Source organism: Python bivittatus, unplaced genomic scaffold, assembly GCF_059951505.1.
Source record: "Python bivittatus isolate LINGU-HERP-01145 unplaced genomic scaffold, Pbiv_v1 ctg000590_np1212, whole genome shotgun sequence".
NCBI lineage: Eukaryota > Metazoa > Chordata > Lepidosauria > Squamata > Pythonidae > Python > Python bivittatus.
Genome location: NW_028277086.1, coordinates 26,750,038 through 26,768,075, shown reverse-complemented (window position 1 = coordinate 26,768,075; position 18,038 = coordinate 26,750,038). Strand labels below are relative to the sequence as shown.

At 38.3% G+C, this 18,038-nt stretch overlaps 1 protein-coding gene across 1 annotated transcript in view; it reads left to right on the top strand.

Moving 5' to 3' along the window:
- Nucleotides 1–4,665: 4,665 nt before the first annotated feature.
- CNBD1 (cyclic nucleotide binding domain containing 1) overlaps nt 4,666–18,038 on the top strand; it is a 159,391-nt gene continuing 146,018 nt past the window's right edge. The window contains exons 1-3 of the mRNA XM_088149275.1: nt 4,666–4,706; nt 4,812–4,925; nt 10,809–10,964. Coding sequence (XP_088005401.1) covers nt 4,666–4,706; nt 4,812–4,925; nt 10,809–10,964 — 311 coding nt within the window. The remainder of the gene's footprint in view (nt 4,707–4,811; nt 4,926–10,808; nt 10,965–18,038) is intronic.

Sequence of the window (18,038 nt, the reverse complement as noted above, 5' to 3'; positions counted from 1 at the left end):
AGATCTAGAAACATCATATGTTCTGCTCCATTCAAAGGTTCACACTTGCTGTGACAAATGCAAAATATGGTTCCATACTATAGACATTAGATATCTCACAACAATGACTAGTTTTTTTAAGCTGACTGCAGATGGAATCCCACAGGATCAGCAACTTCAGATTCCATCTTATGTTCCAGGTGCAGTGATAACATTTAAAATATGCAGTTTTCCGTGAATGCTGTTATAGGCTGATTTTACTTTGCAGTGTAAAGAATGTTTAGAAAATGTATATTACTTCTTCAGTAAAAGCTCTGTAGCTGAGTACCTTCATCCTGAAGTTCAAATAATCACTGGAAAAAGAAAAAGGAAAAGAAAACAAAAAAGGATCCCTTTTTGTTTACCTGCCTTAAAAAGTTTGTGACATTTGTTGCAAAGTGTTAATCAGGAATTCCAAGCTGAATAATTCTTGTTCCATGTGAATCAGTCATGAGACTTTTCAGCTCCCCCATTTTTTAATTTATGTTGGCATAGGGCATAGCTCCTGGTTACATGAGGGACTGCCTATCTCCTATAGTATCTGCCCAGCTTATTCAATCCAGCAGGGTTGGCATGTTCCCGGTCACTTAAAATAACACCATCTATAAGGACCCCCGAAGCATGTCTTCTCTGTGCAGCACTCCCCTCTGGAACAAGGTTCTCCCTGAGATTTGAGTGGCTTCCCCTCTACTGGTATTTCAAAGAATCTTGATGACCTGATTCTTTGCCCAGGTCTTTAGGGTGACTGAGGTGTTTTCTGCATTGTGTCGGTATGTCTGTTGTTGTTGCCTGATTTTCCCATCTTTTGTTCCTTTTGTCCGGATGGTTATATTGTTATCTTTCTGTATTTTTACTTTGTGAACTGCCCAAAGTTGCTGAGAGTTGGTCAGTGTACAAATTGAATAAACAAGCAAACAAATACATAGAACAAGGTATCAAATATCGGATTCAAAGTTTCTGATTCAGATTATCCACAAAGATTTTAATATGTATAAATCTAGTCATTCTAAAAGTTTGTATAGTATAGGAAAGAGCATTTAAGGTAGAGAGAAGCTCATTTCCTCCAAGCTCTGATGTGGACTAAATTCAGCCAGAGCTGTCAGCTGGTCTCCTGTCAGTTCAGAAAGCTGTTCTCCCTCACCCCAGTAGGAGTGGAGGGAGAGACTTTTCTTTTCTCTGCCTTCTTGATTTTGGATCAATAAGAAATCAATCGAGAGGTACCACTGATTAGTTTTCTCTTTACCAATTAAGCAGTAAAGCAGTTAAAATATAAGCAGATAGCCACTTAATTAGATGTGAACCTAACCTGAAATTTAGCATGTTATTATAGCAAACCAGAAAACAAAAACTTTAGTTTTTATTTGAATCTATGCTTTGATCAATCATCCCTCAACTAACCAGGAATTATCAGCTGAATATATTTCTCTCCATGGAGTATGGAATGAAAAAATTCTAAAAAGCATAGTGAAATAAAGGAAATAAAATTTTGAGCTGAATGATATGAGCCTGAATAATTTTTTTGGTGTTATAACCTTTAAATTCAGGACATTTCAAAAATACATTTATGCCTAATTAAGGGCAATTTTCTTCAAGATAGTACATAATTAAAGAAGAAAATTTAGTCAGGGTATACTTAGATGATGGTGAAATTAGTTAAATGCATCTCAGACCGCACCTGCAGGCTTTTCTAATATGGAGGATACAAATTTACATTTCTCTCCAATCTGAAAAAAAGAAAAGGAAAAGTTAAAATGCTCACTATGAGCATTATTACCATGCCAAATGAACCTTATGGCAACCAAATAAATGAACAAATTACAAATTCTCAGTTGATAAACCACCTCTGACATATCTCTGAAATCGCTGTCTTTCTGTTTTAACATGTAATACAGTTATGGAAACTAGAGTACTAAAGTATCAGTTATACTTTAGCTCCCAATTCTCCCATTTATGTATGTCCTAGACAACCTGTGACCCGCTGGGTCATTGTTTCAGAGATACTTCCTTACCTAAATAGAGGAGCAGAATGATCATGGGCAAGCAAAAAAGCAGCGGAAGTGTGAGCGACTTCTAATTTCCTCCTGGCTTCCCCATTGACTTTCCTTGTGGGAAGCTGGCAGAGAACATCAGAAATCTTCCTTCCTTCCTTCCTTCCTTCCTTCCTTCCTTCCTTCCTTCCTTCCTTCCTTCCTTCCTTCCTTCCTTCCTTCCTTCCTTCCTTCCTTCCTTCCTTCCCTCATATACCCCTGTGCACCCTCCCCAAGTCATGCCACATCCTCACACACCTTCCCCAACCTACACCCGCCCCCATGCATCCTCCCTGACCCACATTCTCACGCACTCTCCCTGGCCCTCTCCACACCTCTCAGGCATCCCCTCATGCAAGCTCCCTGACACATGCCGCACCTCTCACACACCCTTGCCCACCCTCCCTGACCCTTACTGCACCTCTCCTGCACCCCCTTGCTCCCTCCTGCACCTGGCAGCAGCCACTTACCTGCCTGCTGGCCTTGGACTTGTAACTTCCTGCCAGCTTCCCCACTGACTTTGCTTGTGGGAAGCTGGCAGGGGGCATCGGCAATCATGACTGAGTTTAGACTTCCTGCCAGCTTCCCCCTTGACTTGTGTGAAGTTGGAAGGGAGCATTGGAAATGATGATCACATGACCGCAGCTGACTGTGGCAGCACAGTGGTGCTGAAGTGGTGGAAGCATGGTGATGCTGCAGCGGCCAGAACTTTGCCAATTTCAGTCCTGTGGGAGTCATGGGTCACAGATTTTGGACTCATTTTGTAAGATAGCCCATTTGAGGCCCTTGGTTCAAAAATTGTTGCCCTATGATGCATCATTTCACCTGTGTCAGTTACAGACTGACACAAGAGTTTTAGTAGTATATAGATGTATGTATGTATGTATGTATGTATGTATGCATGCATGTATGTATGTATGTATGCATGTATTCATTCATTCATTCATTCATTCATTCATTCATTCATTCATTCATTCATTCTCTCTCTCTCTCTCTCTCTCCATATATTTTCTTTCCTGTTTAACAACACTCTTCCACATCTTTTTATTTTCTAAGTCATTATCCTTGGAAATGTGTTTTCCTTAGTTGCCTTGTGCTTAAACATGGTTATATATATTTTTACTCCATATGACATAGCTACTAAAATGTATTTATAACTGCTACCTATAATATTCTGTCTAGAAATACAGTGGTAAAGTAGAATACTTCAGGTTTTCTTTAACTTCTCTGCCTATGATACTGAAAATGTAATTGACCTGTGTAACTATTCTTTCTATTAGCTGATGGAAAAGTATGGGCAGTAGTCAGAGGTGACCACATCTGGAGAGCAGGAGTGGGATGTTCCAATAACAAAACCTTCCTTGATCTTCCTAAAGCAAATGATTTGCTATTGACATAGGCATTTTAAAATACATGAAGGAAAGACATATTTTGGGTGAGGGTGATTAATTAATTATGTGCCATCAAGCCATTTTCAACACCTAGCACCACATAGGTAGAATTCCTCCATGACAGTTTGTCCCTGACTTGGTCTTTCAGGTCTTCCAATGGTGCACTCATCACCACTGTAACTGAGTCTATCTACCTTGCTGCTGGTCATCCTTTTCTTCTCTTTCCTTCCACCTATCCCAGCATTAGAGCCTTCTCCAAGAGCTCTTTGGAGCTTTGAATAATGTGTCCGAAGTAGGATAATTTGAGCCTGGTCATTTGTGCCTTGAGTGCTCTCAATTTGCTGATGCCTAAGATGTCAATTTGTAGTTGTTTCATTTCATCTTTCATGTTTCTGTGTTGAGCTTTCCTGTGTTTTGCTTTTTACATTTCATGTAATTCTACTATAATTCTACCTTTGCAGCTTTGGGTCTTCTTTTCCTGGATGAGGGTACTTTAAAAGAAAACACAATTCAAAATAAAAACATTCTAGGTCAAAGTAAAGTGAACCCTATAAAATAATGTACAGAAAAAAAAATCCATCTTGCTTGAAATCATGAATGGTTTTAAAGACACCTACCTATGATTCAGCTAGGAGCCAATCTTGGCTAAAAGCAGGGTATAAATATGAACAAATGAAATAAGAAATCCATGGAAGTTCTGAATTCTGAGAAACCATCCTGAAGGATTATTCTGAATTTCATTAACTGCCAACAGAGGAGAGTCCTTTGTCTATGAGTTTATACTGTGCATATTTAGAAGGTTATCCCAGATAGGTGGCAGCACCAACCTGACCTTGACTGATCTCAGAAAAGCTAAGCAGGGGCAGACTTGGTTGCTAGAGGAATGTGAAATCATGAGGAAATCCCAGGGTTGCAGGCTAGACTGGGAAGTTGAAAAAGCATCTCAAAAGAAGGCAATGGTGGCCCACTTCCATATTGTTACTGAGAAAATGACAGGGACATACAGGGACAGAGCATGAGGAACTGAGCTTCACCTTTATATTTATCTAAATGGGAGAGAAGTTAAATGAGGAGCACAGTAAGAATCCTTAGGTAAGATATTTTGCCTATGTTTGGGGTGGTGACAATTGACAAGTACCCATTGACCAGGTCAGTCCCATACCACTTCTGATTCCTAGGCAAAGAATTTAAATTATTTCTCTATCTAAGTAGTCAATGCTGGCTGAGAAATGTCAGGAACTGCTGGATCAGCTCATCCCAAGATCAGCAGGTGAGGGAAGGCAGTCCAACTGAAACACAGTTCTGCAACTAGCGATAATGTCTCCTAGAACCTGACTGAAATAGTCTTATTGCTTTTTTCATGTTTCTTTTTCAGAGAGAATTTATGCACCACTGAAGAAACTCATCAAAAATTTATGAAAATTTATCCCAAGATCTTCATTAAAAAAACCCCCATATTGCCAGGTATTCCTGGAAAAAGAACAATAGGGTAATTCATTTTTTTAAAAAAATCTGTATTTAAATGTGAAAAGGAAGCAGGCAATGATTTTAGGTCAGTTGTCACCAACAAGTGCCTCAGGAGCAGCTGTTGAATATAAAGATTAGTAGCTAGTGGTAAATTCATTTTCTGCTTGAGCAGAAACATCTGTTTGTTGTTTCAAAATGTATTTGTCCTACCTCTGAGAAAGGCATGTCTAATTCATAGTCCAATTTTGACGCAAGTTTGTGGATGGCCATGTTTTTTTCCTCATTGTTTAAAATGGAATCCATTAACATTGGAGGCCATTCATGGTGTACTATCCATATAACTTAAATATTATACGTCACCACATTTTGTTTCTTTCTTTCACTGCAGTAAAGGGCAGGGGAAGAGAAAGATTGAAAAAACCCCCACAAAAACAAAAACCCACAATGCAAAGAGAGAAACGATCTGCAGTTTACAAGGAGCAAATGCTACAGTCCTACACTGCTCAGCAAACTGATCCTGGAAGTTTTATAAGATTTAGAAAGTATAAAGTGATATATTCTGCCTTGCAGGAACCTGTCCAAGGCTAGTGCCTATGTCAAACTACATTTCCTTTCTTTGCCCATAACTGCAGTGATGGTTCACAGCAATGGCAGGATCTGATAGGCTGGGGAAACACAAAGATGCATTCTGGTGGCAGATATTATATTTCTGTGAGGGAAATAGGAGCAGGAGGAAGCTTTGGAAGGTGAATGTTAGTGAGTTAGAACAGTGCTCCTTCCAGATCCAAAATGATCACAAAGCCACTGTATACAGAGTCAGACCTCAAGCCTATAGATAGTATTCTCTGTGTCTCTGCCTCTGACCACATTTGTGAGTGATAAAAGTTCCCCTCCTAAGTCCCATATAGTTAAGTTCCATGATTGTGTGATTCTATCAAGCTCCAAAGGACTTCCTTTGTTGACGTGAGTCCCATATGTTAGATAGCAGGTCCTGGACATCCCCTTTCACCTTGGAGACATTTGTGGGTGCTCACCAGTACTTATTTCTGTATGCTCTATCCACAGTTGCCTGCCTTGTGATAATCCTAACCCATTTAACTGTACCCATGCTATAGCACATCCTTAATATGAAGGTGACAGAGTAACAGTTAACAAAGGTGGATTCCTTTCCCCACTCTCCCCTTTCCCTCCAGCTTTTCTGATGAGTGGCAGCAAAACAGCAGTAAAGTGATAAACCAAAGGCTTGATTTATGTGTGTATGGTCAAGCATTTTAAAGTTAACTATCTCTCTAGTGGATATGGTTGCAATCTACAGTATTAACTAAATGTGTGTAACTATAGATTCTCTTCCAACTTAGAGTTAAGTAAGGGGGTTGATTACACTGGCTGGCTGGCATTCTCCCTCAGGCTGGTAGAATATGTTTTTTTTCATTCTCTTCAACTTACCTTGTAAGCTATTTGAGCTGAAAAGTCATGTCCCTTGTTGCCTTTATTCTTCCTTCTTCAATGGGCCTTCTCCAGACCCTACCCAGCTCCATATCAGAAATCTTGTGCCTCTCCCTTCCTTGGAGCCAATGACTCTTCAGCAGTTTGAAACGATCTTTATTTATTTAATTATCTATTTTTGCAATTTATTCACCAACTCAGCCCTGGTAGATTCTAGATTTACAGATATTAAAAGAACAGTAATAAATAATAGATTGCATTATATCATTAAAACTACAATAATGAGTAGATAAGAAATATATAACAATTATATATTGGTCACTGTGGCTCCACAATCAGTCTCCAAAGGGACTTTTAGCATTACCAGACATGTTTTTTCTCTTTCATGGAAGTCTCCCTTTTAAGCCTCCAGCTTTCTTCTCCCCTTGTCAGCACAACAGCAGCTCCCTTCCTATGAGAAAGTGTCTGTGCAAATGTTTCTGTTTCTGAGAAATGTGGGTTATCTCTTCTACTCCCAACTTCTATCAACAACAGTCACAAAAGAACATCATGTATATTTGCAAGCTGACATGACAGGATGGCAGACAGCCCTGAGCCATGACATACCGTCACACATGCATAATTACAGAAATTAGGGTGTGCCCATTCAGGTTGGCTATAAGATATTTCCTTAGTGGATTGCTTTATGACCAGAGGTATATGCATTGGAAAAGCTACTTAAAAATCTTCATGAGAATTTAATGCATTATTTACTACGACTGTCATTATTTATTTATACATTTTTAATTCCATATTTCAGTGTCATAGCTTAAACTGAAGAATAGAGTTTGCATGCTACTGAGACATTTTCCTGTTTGGAGACAACTCCCCCCCCCCCTTATTTTTCCCATTGAATAACTCTGAGAATCAGAAGTGTTAGGCATTAAGTAGACTAATGCATATTACAAGTAAGTATTTCCTAATTAATCTAAATGAAGTGTATTACTTTGCTCTGAAAGATAGGCTGCGTTTCAACATTTTGCTAAAGTGGTACCAGTTTGAACATTCCTTCATTCCCTTTGTTCCTCTCTCTTTCACATGCCTTTTCCATCCATGCCATCTGTTGGGAATCCCTTATTTTTCACTTGGTAAGAAGCAATATAATAACGGAGACTTAAAGTTATTCATGATATGTGTCAATTCTTCTGCAAAAGATATTTTATGTTGAAATTTTATTCATGTAGGCATTTTTATCACCAGAAGTCTTGTACAACAAGATGAAATGGACAGCAGACTTAGTCAAAACCAGCTCATATCTAAGTGTTCATCTCCCAGAGAGATAATTTTGATAGACTTGGCAGCATAATTGCAGACTTTTTAAATATACTTTTAGATCTTTGGGGAAAAAAAGCAGAGGAAGTTTATATAATTGCCCAAAACTATGTTGCTCAATATTATTTAGCAAACCTGAAATCCCTTGGAAAGAGATTATTGTGTAATGGTATGAAATTTCCTTCATGGGAATGTATCATTTAAACTTTGATCCAGCCCAATGTTTATAGAGGCAAACTCTCTACAATATTATACACAGAAAGTCAATTTCTTTGCTTTCAAAAGGGCATTGAATAAAATATAGCTCTTCAGATTCTGTCCTTCTGTTTTAAATAGAAAAGTATTTTTACAGATCAACAAATTGCCCAGTCTTTCAGGGGAAATATTTTAGTTCTTTAGGCTTTCTCCCTTGCTCATGCACAAAAATCTTTGTTTTAATAAGTATGCTGAATTACTTTTAAGTACCCATCTTTGCTCAGAGTAATTTTGCTTACAAGTGAACTGAGGATCAGTGCAATCTACTAATAAGACTATATACATTAACTTTAAAGCAATATGCTATAAAGGAGCAAGGCAGATGGGCACAAGGTTGAGTCAAGCAACAAATTCAATGATACATTTATATGGTAGGTATGTTCATTGCTGGATCCTTCCTTCCTTCCTTCCTTCCTTCCTTCCTTCCTTCCTTCCTTCCTTCCTTCCTTCCTTCCTTCCTTCCTTCCTTCCTTCCTTCCTTCCTTCCAATATTGTCTGCTGATAAGGTATAAAAGTGTAAAATAAAATTGTTTTAAAAATAATTTTTAACTATAACAAATATGTTGGGATAAAAATCATCATAATAAAAAAAAAACACTTGAAGACCATCAGCATTGACAAAATCACCTCAGTCAATTGCAAAAGGCAATTTTAAGATTCATACTTTCATCTGGTGGCAAGTTGTGCCAGAAGAGTTGTAAGAGCTTAAGAACAGCTCTGCTAGATCTGACGAAAGGCCTATCTAAACCAGCCCTCTATGGCTTATAGTGGCTGACCAGATACATCAGGAAAGCTCATCTATGGGATAGGATGATATTAACTCTCTTCCATGATTGTTCCTGCTACTGATATTTAGGGCAAGCTGGCTTTAAGGGCAGGGGCTACATGCAGTTCTGGGAAGCTTGTATTAAATCCCTATAGCCTCTTCAAAAAATGCTGTCAATTTGTAATTTCAGTATGAGGGGGAGAGGATATTATTAAATATGCTTGTGCAAATCAGTCCTGATTTGATTCAAAGTTTTTATTGGAGATTAGAGAAGACATGATTTAGTTTGAGTTTGTGATTCAAGTTTCAATGGCATCTTCATGAGATTTTAATTGCTTTGAGTTTTAAGATTTTTTTTAAAAAAAAGCTCTTAGTTTTCTGCTTGCTTTTCTGGGATGGCAAAAGTGTGTACTTTGCTCTGATCAGTATGTTTTCTGGGGTGCCAGCCTTCACCCCTTCTTGGCAGCAATCACAAGAATGAAAACTGATTTGCCTTTCTGGCAGTGGGGCTATCTAGCAATTTTGATCTGGTTCATGGAAAGTATTGTTACTTTCTTTTTCTAAGTTACATTCCATCTTTTGTTATTCTGCACTAAATTGAATGAACCATACAATTGTTGTAAAGCATGACATTGAAGATGGGAGGTAGGAAGATTGGTGACGGTAGCAGGAAGGTGCTGGGAAGATGGGGGGGGCGTATATTAGAACTAGAGTAGGTGCAGGGAGGCTGGAAAAGAAATGAAAAGGAGAGTTGACATAAACAAGAGATAGGAGAGTCAGTTGGTTGTAGAGGTGCTTATTAACAGCACCTCCAAAACCTGGAAAGAAGCATTTCAAATCATTCAAAAAGACTCCACCATAATTAACTCACAATAAATGTAGGTGGGAAATTTCTCTCACCATTTTCAGAAGTCTGCATTATTTCAGACTAGGTTTAAAGATACCTTACTGAAAACTGTGCAGTTCTTGTTTCCTAGATCTTACCCAATTATGTGGGGCTTGATAGAAACAAGAGTCGCCTAACTGAAATAACAGCAGTCTAAAGTCAGAGATGTACAACCCTTTTTGGATTAAGACAGGCAGCAAGCATTGGCCTGCTGAGGAGGAAAACAAGCCATGGTGGTTGACCTTTGTCGCAGCCTCACTTCTATTTTCTGTTGTAGGATCTGCTCTTTCTTTCTACCATCACAGCATTTTTTTTAAGAACAAGGATCTTCCTTCTCATACCACACAGATACACACAGCACTGCTAAACATTTACTTAATATTATCTCCTATTCTAGAGTCCTGGAAAAAATATTCATAATAGGGATTATTACTATTTTTCCTTCTACCTTTACTGAGAATTTTGCATAAGCAAAAATACTTCCAGGGCAAGTTATTATTCCTTTCTTCCACCATCAAGACTTAGAACAATGGGCTGAGTGGGTTTCAAGTATCAGAGGCAAATATCTATTGGACTAGAAGAGGCCAAAGTTCTGCCTAGTTCAAAATTCTTCTGTTTTTAGAGAGAGAGATTAATCATGTATACCTAGGAATTTCAGAAGAACATTGAAGCTTTAGCCCTCTTCCATTTCCTCTTTTTAGCAAATTATATTTAGTTATATTTCTTTAGATTTCTATAGGTAATCAGTTATCAAAACTGGTAGCTACCAGTTATAATTTTGTTTTAAATTATAAGTGAAATTTCGCAGTAACCCATAATTTGTCACAAATATCAGAGTTTGTGGGTTTATTATGTATTTATTTATCAGATTTATATAGCTGCCCATCTCACAAATGTGACTCTGGGCAGTGTACAATAACAGTTGGTTCAAACAATTGAAACAACAGTTAAAAATACACAGTTGCAAATAAAAATAAAAATTAAACCATGGGAGAGCAGACCAGTGACCTACATACAATATAACTATCTTGCAGACTCCCCATTTCTCTGGGATCCCCAAGACAGCTGAAAAAAAACACATTTTCAGGGATTTCCTGAATGCCAGTAGGGTCGGGGTTAATTTCACCTTGGGGGAAATGAGGTTTCAAAGATATTTATGTTTATTAAACCTCACTTTATCCCCTGGAAGCTCTAGGATTAGTATGCTCTAATGGTAGCATTTTCTCTCTTCTGGTCTTTAGGGTACATTCCTGTAATTTCGGCACTGATGCTCTAGCTGCTGAAGGTTTTCACAACATACATTTCTATTTGAATAAGATGAAAATCCATAAATTGCGCCCTGGCTCTCCAGAATTCCAAGAGAGTTTGCAGAATGTAATAAAAATACTCAAGACGATGTAAGTACCAAATTTATTCGGAGGCTTCTGTGATCTCTTGGCGGGTACATAGGGGCAACTATTTTTCAAAATATATCCTGGACTAGTACATGAACTTACTTTGGGAATTTATGAAATTTTATTTTTATGGATGTACGCTAATCTCATAATTTTAAATGATTGCCCATAACATCACTTAGTTGATTTATCTTTAATGATATTTTGCATCTTTGGGGTAGAGATCTTGTGTCAGTATTAATCATGCTAATATAAATAGTAAGATAATTGAATTTACAACATACCTCTTCATTGCTGCTAGATTATTTAAGGCTGACTCATGCAAATCATTATTGTGAAGTTGCATGCTTACTCTAGTAAGATTGAATACTGTGATGTCAGATTCTTAAAAGTAGCTTATGCACTGTAAAAAGATGATAAAGGTCATGTGATTTTGCACATTTTTAATATATGCTTTATGACTTACTAGTCAAAGCCACCTTGACAAGGATAGCACAAAAATCTGAGGCCTTTTATTGTAGAGCCCTCAATATCTCATTATTAATGATATATCCCTTGTGATTGATAACAATCTTCTAATGTACAAAAGGCAATTTATCTCTGAGATGGATAGTATAACCCATCTGTGGATAATTTACCTGAACATTCTGAAACAGACATGACAATGGTGGAGGAGGTTTTCTCTTTCCTCGGTGAATTCCCCTTATCTCCTACCCTTAAAAGTATATAGTTATGCCAAATTTGAATTTCAATGGTTTATAACATACCTCTTCATTGCTGTTAGATGATTCAAGGCTTACTCACGCAAGCCATTATTGTGAAGTTGCATGCTTACTATTTATTATTGAAAATGATGGTTTACCGTCTTTGGTTTAGGGATATATATACTAAAATTGGAGTGGAACTATACTGAGAAATTTGACAAACAAATTGGGGAAACATTCTGTATTTTTACCTGTTGATGAGAACAGCAGCTTCTGTATATTCTATGCCCGTTTTAGTGTTTTGTCTGTTATATTTGCTTGTTTCTATTTCTATGCTGGCTGGGAATTCTGGGAGTTGAAGTCCAGATATCTTAAAGTTGATAAGGTTTAAAAACACTGATATAGAGGATAATTTGAAGCAGGAATGTGGATAAATAGTTCAAATGTGTCCTTTAATATGAAATGTACATATTTTTGCACTTTCAATTCTTCAAAATTAGCATTTCTCCAAATTTCAGGAAGCAGTTCCTCAAGCAATAACATTTGAAAAGTGCATATTAGGGAGAAGTTTGTGGAAAAAAATGTGTGTATTTCTCAACATATAAATGTATCATGCTAAGAACAATGGGTATAAAACTACATATTCAGCAAAGTGCATATAAAACTGGAGAAATGAGGAAGATCCCTGTGTATGAATTTTCATGTGAAGCTTTCTTTAAAATAAAAATCCAAAACAAAACTGATACGGATGTGAAAATAGGATATGTTGAATGTAAGAATGAAGAGCAGGCAGAAATAGGAAGATGGAGGACAGGGAAAAATGCATATGGAGACAGAGATGGGAAGAAGTATGGGATTATTCACAGGAATAAAATTGTAATCGTTTTGCCTTGATAGGCTTTAAGAAAACCTACAGTACAATAGTAGCAGCTGCAAAAACAACAAAACTCCACTATACTGAATGAGAGCACTAGTCAGAATGAAGTCAATTTGGGAATGTAGTTGAGTTAATGACCTATCTCAATATATCTGCTAGCATGTTTATTCTTAAAAATTCAGAAATCTGCAAAAAAAAAAAAAAGTACTGTGAAAGGATTAATCATTGCTCAATTGTCCTATCCTCTTTATTAGCTTAAATGAATTTTAAAAGGATTTTCAACTTATCAATATCTAAGTGGACTGTAACACAGGCCTTCCAGAAGTAACTCCTATAAGGTTTACAGAAAAGTTAGTTTGACTAACTTCCATGGGACTTTTCCTAAACTTGTGTGCTTAGCAAGAGTTCCCAATCTGATGCTGTCCTGAGGTTTTGGAGCAGGACAGAGCAAGACACGCAAGATCTTTAGCTGTCCATGGGTGAGGAAAGACAACCCCGTTTAAGAAATTTATACCAATCTATCTCTGGGATCCCAACAGCATACTATACATCCTCTCCTCTTTAGTATATCATAGCTAGATTCCTTGGGTGTCTCCAATTTGCCAGGGGACCCATCTTCACTGTACCATTGCTCCATAGGATTATAACGTAGCCCATTTTGCTCCTCTTCTTTATCATGATCACAGTTGGAAGTTGGCCCAACCTGTTTAGTTAATTTGCTTTTTTTGGTGAACACTCTGAAGGACTTCAGGAATAAAGGACACCTAACCAAGTTTATCTAATATGATCAGTATATTTAAGAAGGCAATTAAGGTTAAGATTTAAAGTGAGTTTTTGACCCATTAAATAAGCAGGGCTGAAATGTTGTAATGTTTTTCAAGGCCACCTTGCTTATCGTGAAGTTTAGGGGCCAGAGGCAATGAAAGAATCAGAATTGTCAAACATTGGGCCTGGGATCATAGGATAGACTGGGATTGTTCAGAATATGCTTATTTGTGGAATTCATTGCTACAGACTTGCTTTGATGGTCATTGCAGTTCTTTGTTGCATCCGTTCCAATGGAGGTATGCTTTACTGCTTTTTTTATACCTCTGCATTTTTATAAACGTACTGCCTTTTACTCTTATTACAGTTCAAAGGCTGATATGTTGTCTTGTATATCTTGTTTTTATTATGCTGCATTTTTATTACAGTTTTACCACCCTAGAATAATTCAAGATGAAGGTTAAAATATTTTAAAGCAAGCAAGAATGACTTAGGAGTGAGAACAAATGATAAAGTGAGTTAAGCTTATAGACTTGCAGTGGGTTTCTTAATGAGAAATAATCATTTGCCACCAAATAATGTTTACGTTTAACAAAGGTAATAATAGAAGGAGATGTTTGTCCTCGTTCGTTATGTTTTTGGAACATTGTAGAGGAATATATAAACATCCTCAATTAATTTTAAAAAATGCAGCTGTGAGGAAATAGTTTAACATTATTTAAAGGAGGGAGGGTTGGCTTTATGTTAGTTGCTTGAAATAAATCAAACCTGTACTTTAAACTTTTTCCTTTTTCATGTAGAGATGAGCTCATAACTAGGTGTGAAAACATAGTTTCAGCTTTCAGCACATCAGAAGTTACAAAGGAGTTACTTCCTTATCCAACTGCCAGAGAATTTGGCCCTAGGAGAATAAATCGGGAACATGGTTTTTTAACTGTACTCCTACCAGTTAACAGCTTTTCTTTAGGGATTATGGTGGAACTAAACAGCGATATATTTCTGTGGAGTAAAGATAGATAGATAGATAGATAGATAGATAGATAGATAGATAGATAGATAGATAGATAGATATCACTAAAATGAATTCAAAAAGTGTTTCCTGAAAATACTGCATTGTAAATGGGGAGCAATTTTTTAAAAATGCAGCTAGCCCATCCAGTCAGGAATAACTTAAGACAGTGAATAGTACTTCTGATAAGAACCCCTTGCCAGTTTCCTTTCTGAGAAGAACAGCAATATATGAATATCTCCTCCTCCTCCTCCTTCCTCTTCTCCTCATGTTGTAGTTCTAAGTGGGATGGATTCTGTCAAGACTGAAATAAATGGGAAAGCAGAAATCTTAAACTGACAGGTGTGAGGTATAAATTTGTTAACTCACCATTCCAAGGCCTATGGTAGTAGAGATAAGTCATTCTTGGTGACTCATTTAATGTTTGCCCCTCCATCAACTGAGAATTAAACTTTGTTTTCTTTCTTTTTCTAAACAAATTTATAAAAATAACGGAAATTGAAAAATTTAAAACAAATTCAGTTGTGAGAAAAAAGGAGAATTAACAGATTTATCAATTTGAATACCGAATTAGGATGAACATCTTTTTTTCAGACAAACTCATTAACTTTCAAAGATGTAGCTGGTCAAGTCCATCCTGGGTGAAGGATGTATGAAATTTAGCCAAGGCAAATGGGTGAGAATTTTGGTCACTTAGTTTTTTTTCATAGAAACTTACCAAAATCTACAAATTTCATTATAAATAGAATGGAAAGAACTTTTCCTCCCTTCCCTCCTCTTCCTCCTTTAGAAAATTGCACATTAGTGTGAAATGAAGTTAAATTCCATAGATTCTTATATTTACTTAATGGTTGAGGGGCTGTCACAGATTATATGGTTCAAAGAAGACACACTATGCAATTCATCTGTGGACACGAAGGTGGCTCTGCAGTCCCAGTCTGTAAGTGCAAAGAGTAGCACAATAGGGGCACTGGAAGTCCATTGTTGTAGTAACTGTGGGTGTTATTCTGTGATGCCACTCATGGTTTTCTATCAGTTTTTGGCGTTGTCTGTCTTCAAAGTCAGTGGAGGCTTTATACCTCAGGGCTTGCCAGTAAGTTATGTCAGCAGCTGCAGCTTCTAGTTCCCTTGGCTGGATGTCATAGTGGTGTAGGGTGTCTTTCACAGAGTCTTTGTAGTGCTTATATGGTCGACCTCAAGGTCTCTTCCTCGACTCCAGTACACTATAGAGCAACTGGTGAAGCATATGGTGGTCATCCATTCTGATGACGTGTCCCACCCACTGCATCTGGGCTCTGATAATCAGGGACTCAATGCTGGTGGACTCTGTGCAATCCAAGGCCTCTAGGTTGTAGACATGGTCTTGCCATCAAATGCCTAGGATGGAGTGCAGACCATACATGTGAAATTTCTCCAATTGTTTGATGTGTCTTCAGTACAGAGTCCAGGACTCACATCCATATAGGAGAGAAGGGATAACCACAGCTCTGTAGACTTTCAGCTTTGTGTAGATATGGATGTTGTATTGATTGAGCACTCTAATATGCAACTGCCCCAGTGCCTGGCTGGCCTTGCAGATCCTGAAGTCAATTTCTTTGTCCAAAGACCCATCATTCAAGATGATGCTTCCCAAGTATTTGAAGCTATTTACATTTGTCAGCTGGGTGTCATCAACAGTGATTTTTGGTTCTTTGGGATTGGTATTTGGTACAGGCTGGTAAAGTACTTCTGATAGTCAGGCCAAAGAACATAGCAGCATCTGAGAATTTGTTCGGCAGCAACTGTAGATCACTATCTTTGTGCACCAGGAGTGCACAATCATCAGCAAAGATGTTTTCTTGGATGACTGTATGGAGGCACTTCATCTGTGCATTCAAGCAGCGAAGGTGAAAGAGAGAGCCATCCAATCGGTACCTGATGTACACTCCTTCCTTCAGACACTGGACAGCAGGTGACAACATGCAAATTGGGAATGGCAAATGCAGTGTTGTAAAGAACCTGATTTGTCATTCCATCATGGAGTAGCTGAATCAATTTCATGAATTTCCTCAGGCATCCATAATGTCTCAGGATGATCCAGAGAGCCTCCCTGTTTACAGTGTCAAATGCCTTTGTCAGGTCAATGACGACAGAGTAAAGAGGCTTGTTCTGCTTGATGCACTTCTCCTGGACTTGCCTCATGGCAAATATGTCTGTTGTACTCCATTCTGGCCAAAAACCACACTGAGAGGTTCCTTTCTGAGACAGTGTCAAGTCTGTTCAGGACAATGTGGGCAAAGATCTTGCCTGCAATGGACAGCAGTGAGATACCCTTGTAGTTTCTGCAGTCTGATTTGCTTCCCTTATTTTTGAAGAGAGCCACAATGAGGGCATTGTGGAAGTCATCAGGTATCTCTTCTATGGACCACATGTCTTCCAGGATGTCTTGGAACACCTGTAAGGCATTTGGGTCTAGTGCTTTGTAGATCTCAGCAGGAATGCCTCTCCTGTTGCTTTATTTGAGTTCATCTGTGAGATTGCTTTCTTGATCTCATCAGTAGAGGGAGGCAAGTCTAGGGCATCCAAGATTGGCAGCTGAGAAATCTGCTGTAAGACATCCTGATTGACTATGGATGGTCTATTGAGTAGGTTGGAAAAGTGTTCAGCCTAGTGGTTTTTTAGTCCTTCCTGATCTTTGATCAGGCTCAACCCATCAGATGACACAGGGGGGAGCATCCTGATTTAAAAGGACTATAAACTGACTTTATGGTGCTGAAGAACTCTCTGGTGGCATGCATGTCTGCATAGCGTTCCACCTGCTCAGCCTTTCTCTGCCACCACTCATCCTGCATTTCTCACAGTTCCATCTGTACGTTGGACTACAGGTGCTTAAACTTGTCTTTCTGAGACAGATGATGGATTGTTCTGCCAGTCTGCATAGGCCTTGTTCTTGGCCTGGAGGGCTGCTCTTGGTTTTCCTCAAACCAGTCTTGATGTGCCAAGGTTTTCAATCTGAGTACAGTTGTTTCAGTCTGCGTGATGGCATCTTTAAACTGCATCCACTTTTCAGAACAGGTGGTAAATTGCTGGAGAGTGTTTCATTAAATACATCTTGGAAATGTTGGATTTGGTCTGGGTCTTGCAGTCTGCCGATGTTGAATGACTTTCTGATAGTCCTTGGTTGCTTACGATGTAAAGGCTCTATGTGCAGGTTGAGGACCGACCAGACTAGCCTGTGATCTGTCCAGCACTCAACACCTCACATGGCTCAGGTGATGGTGAGGTCTTTAAGGTCGCACTGATGTATTATGACATAGTCAAGCAGGTGCCAGTCTTTGGACCTGGAATTTATCCACATATTTTTATATTTGTTTGTAAGTCTGAACATTGTGTTAGTGATACACAGGTTGTGCTCGGCATATTTGCTCAGAAGCAGTAGGCCATTGCTATTTAGTTTTCCCACCCCGTGTCTCCCGAGGACTCCATCCCAGTTGTTGCTGTCTGTCTCCACCCTAGCATTGATGTCACCCAGAATGATGAGTTTGTCACAGATGGGGTTTGTTTGAATAATAATGTAGTCTAGGTCCTCGTAGAAACCTTCCTTGTCTTCATCTGGACTCATGAAAGTTGGTGTGTAGGCACTGGCAATGGAGATATACCAGGACTGAGAGTCCCTTTTAGAAAATTGCACATTAGTGTGAAATGAAGTTAAATTCCATAGATTCTTGTATTTACTTAATGGT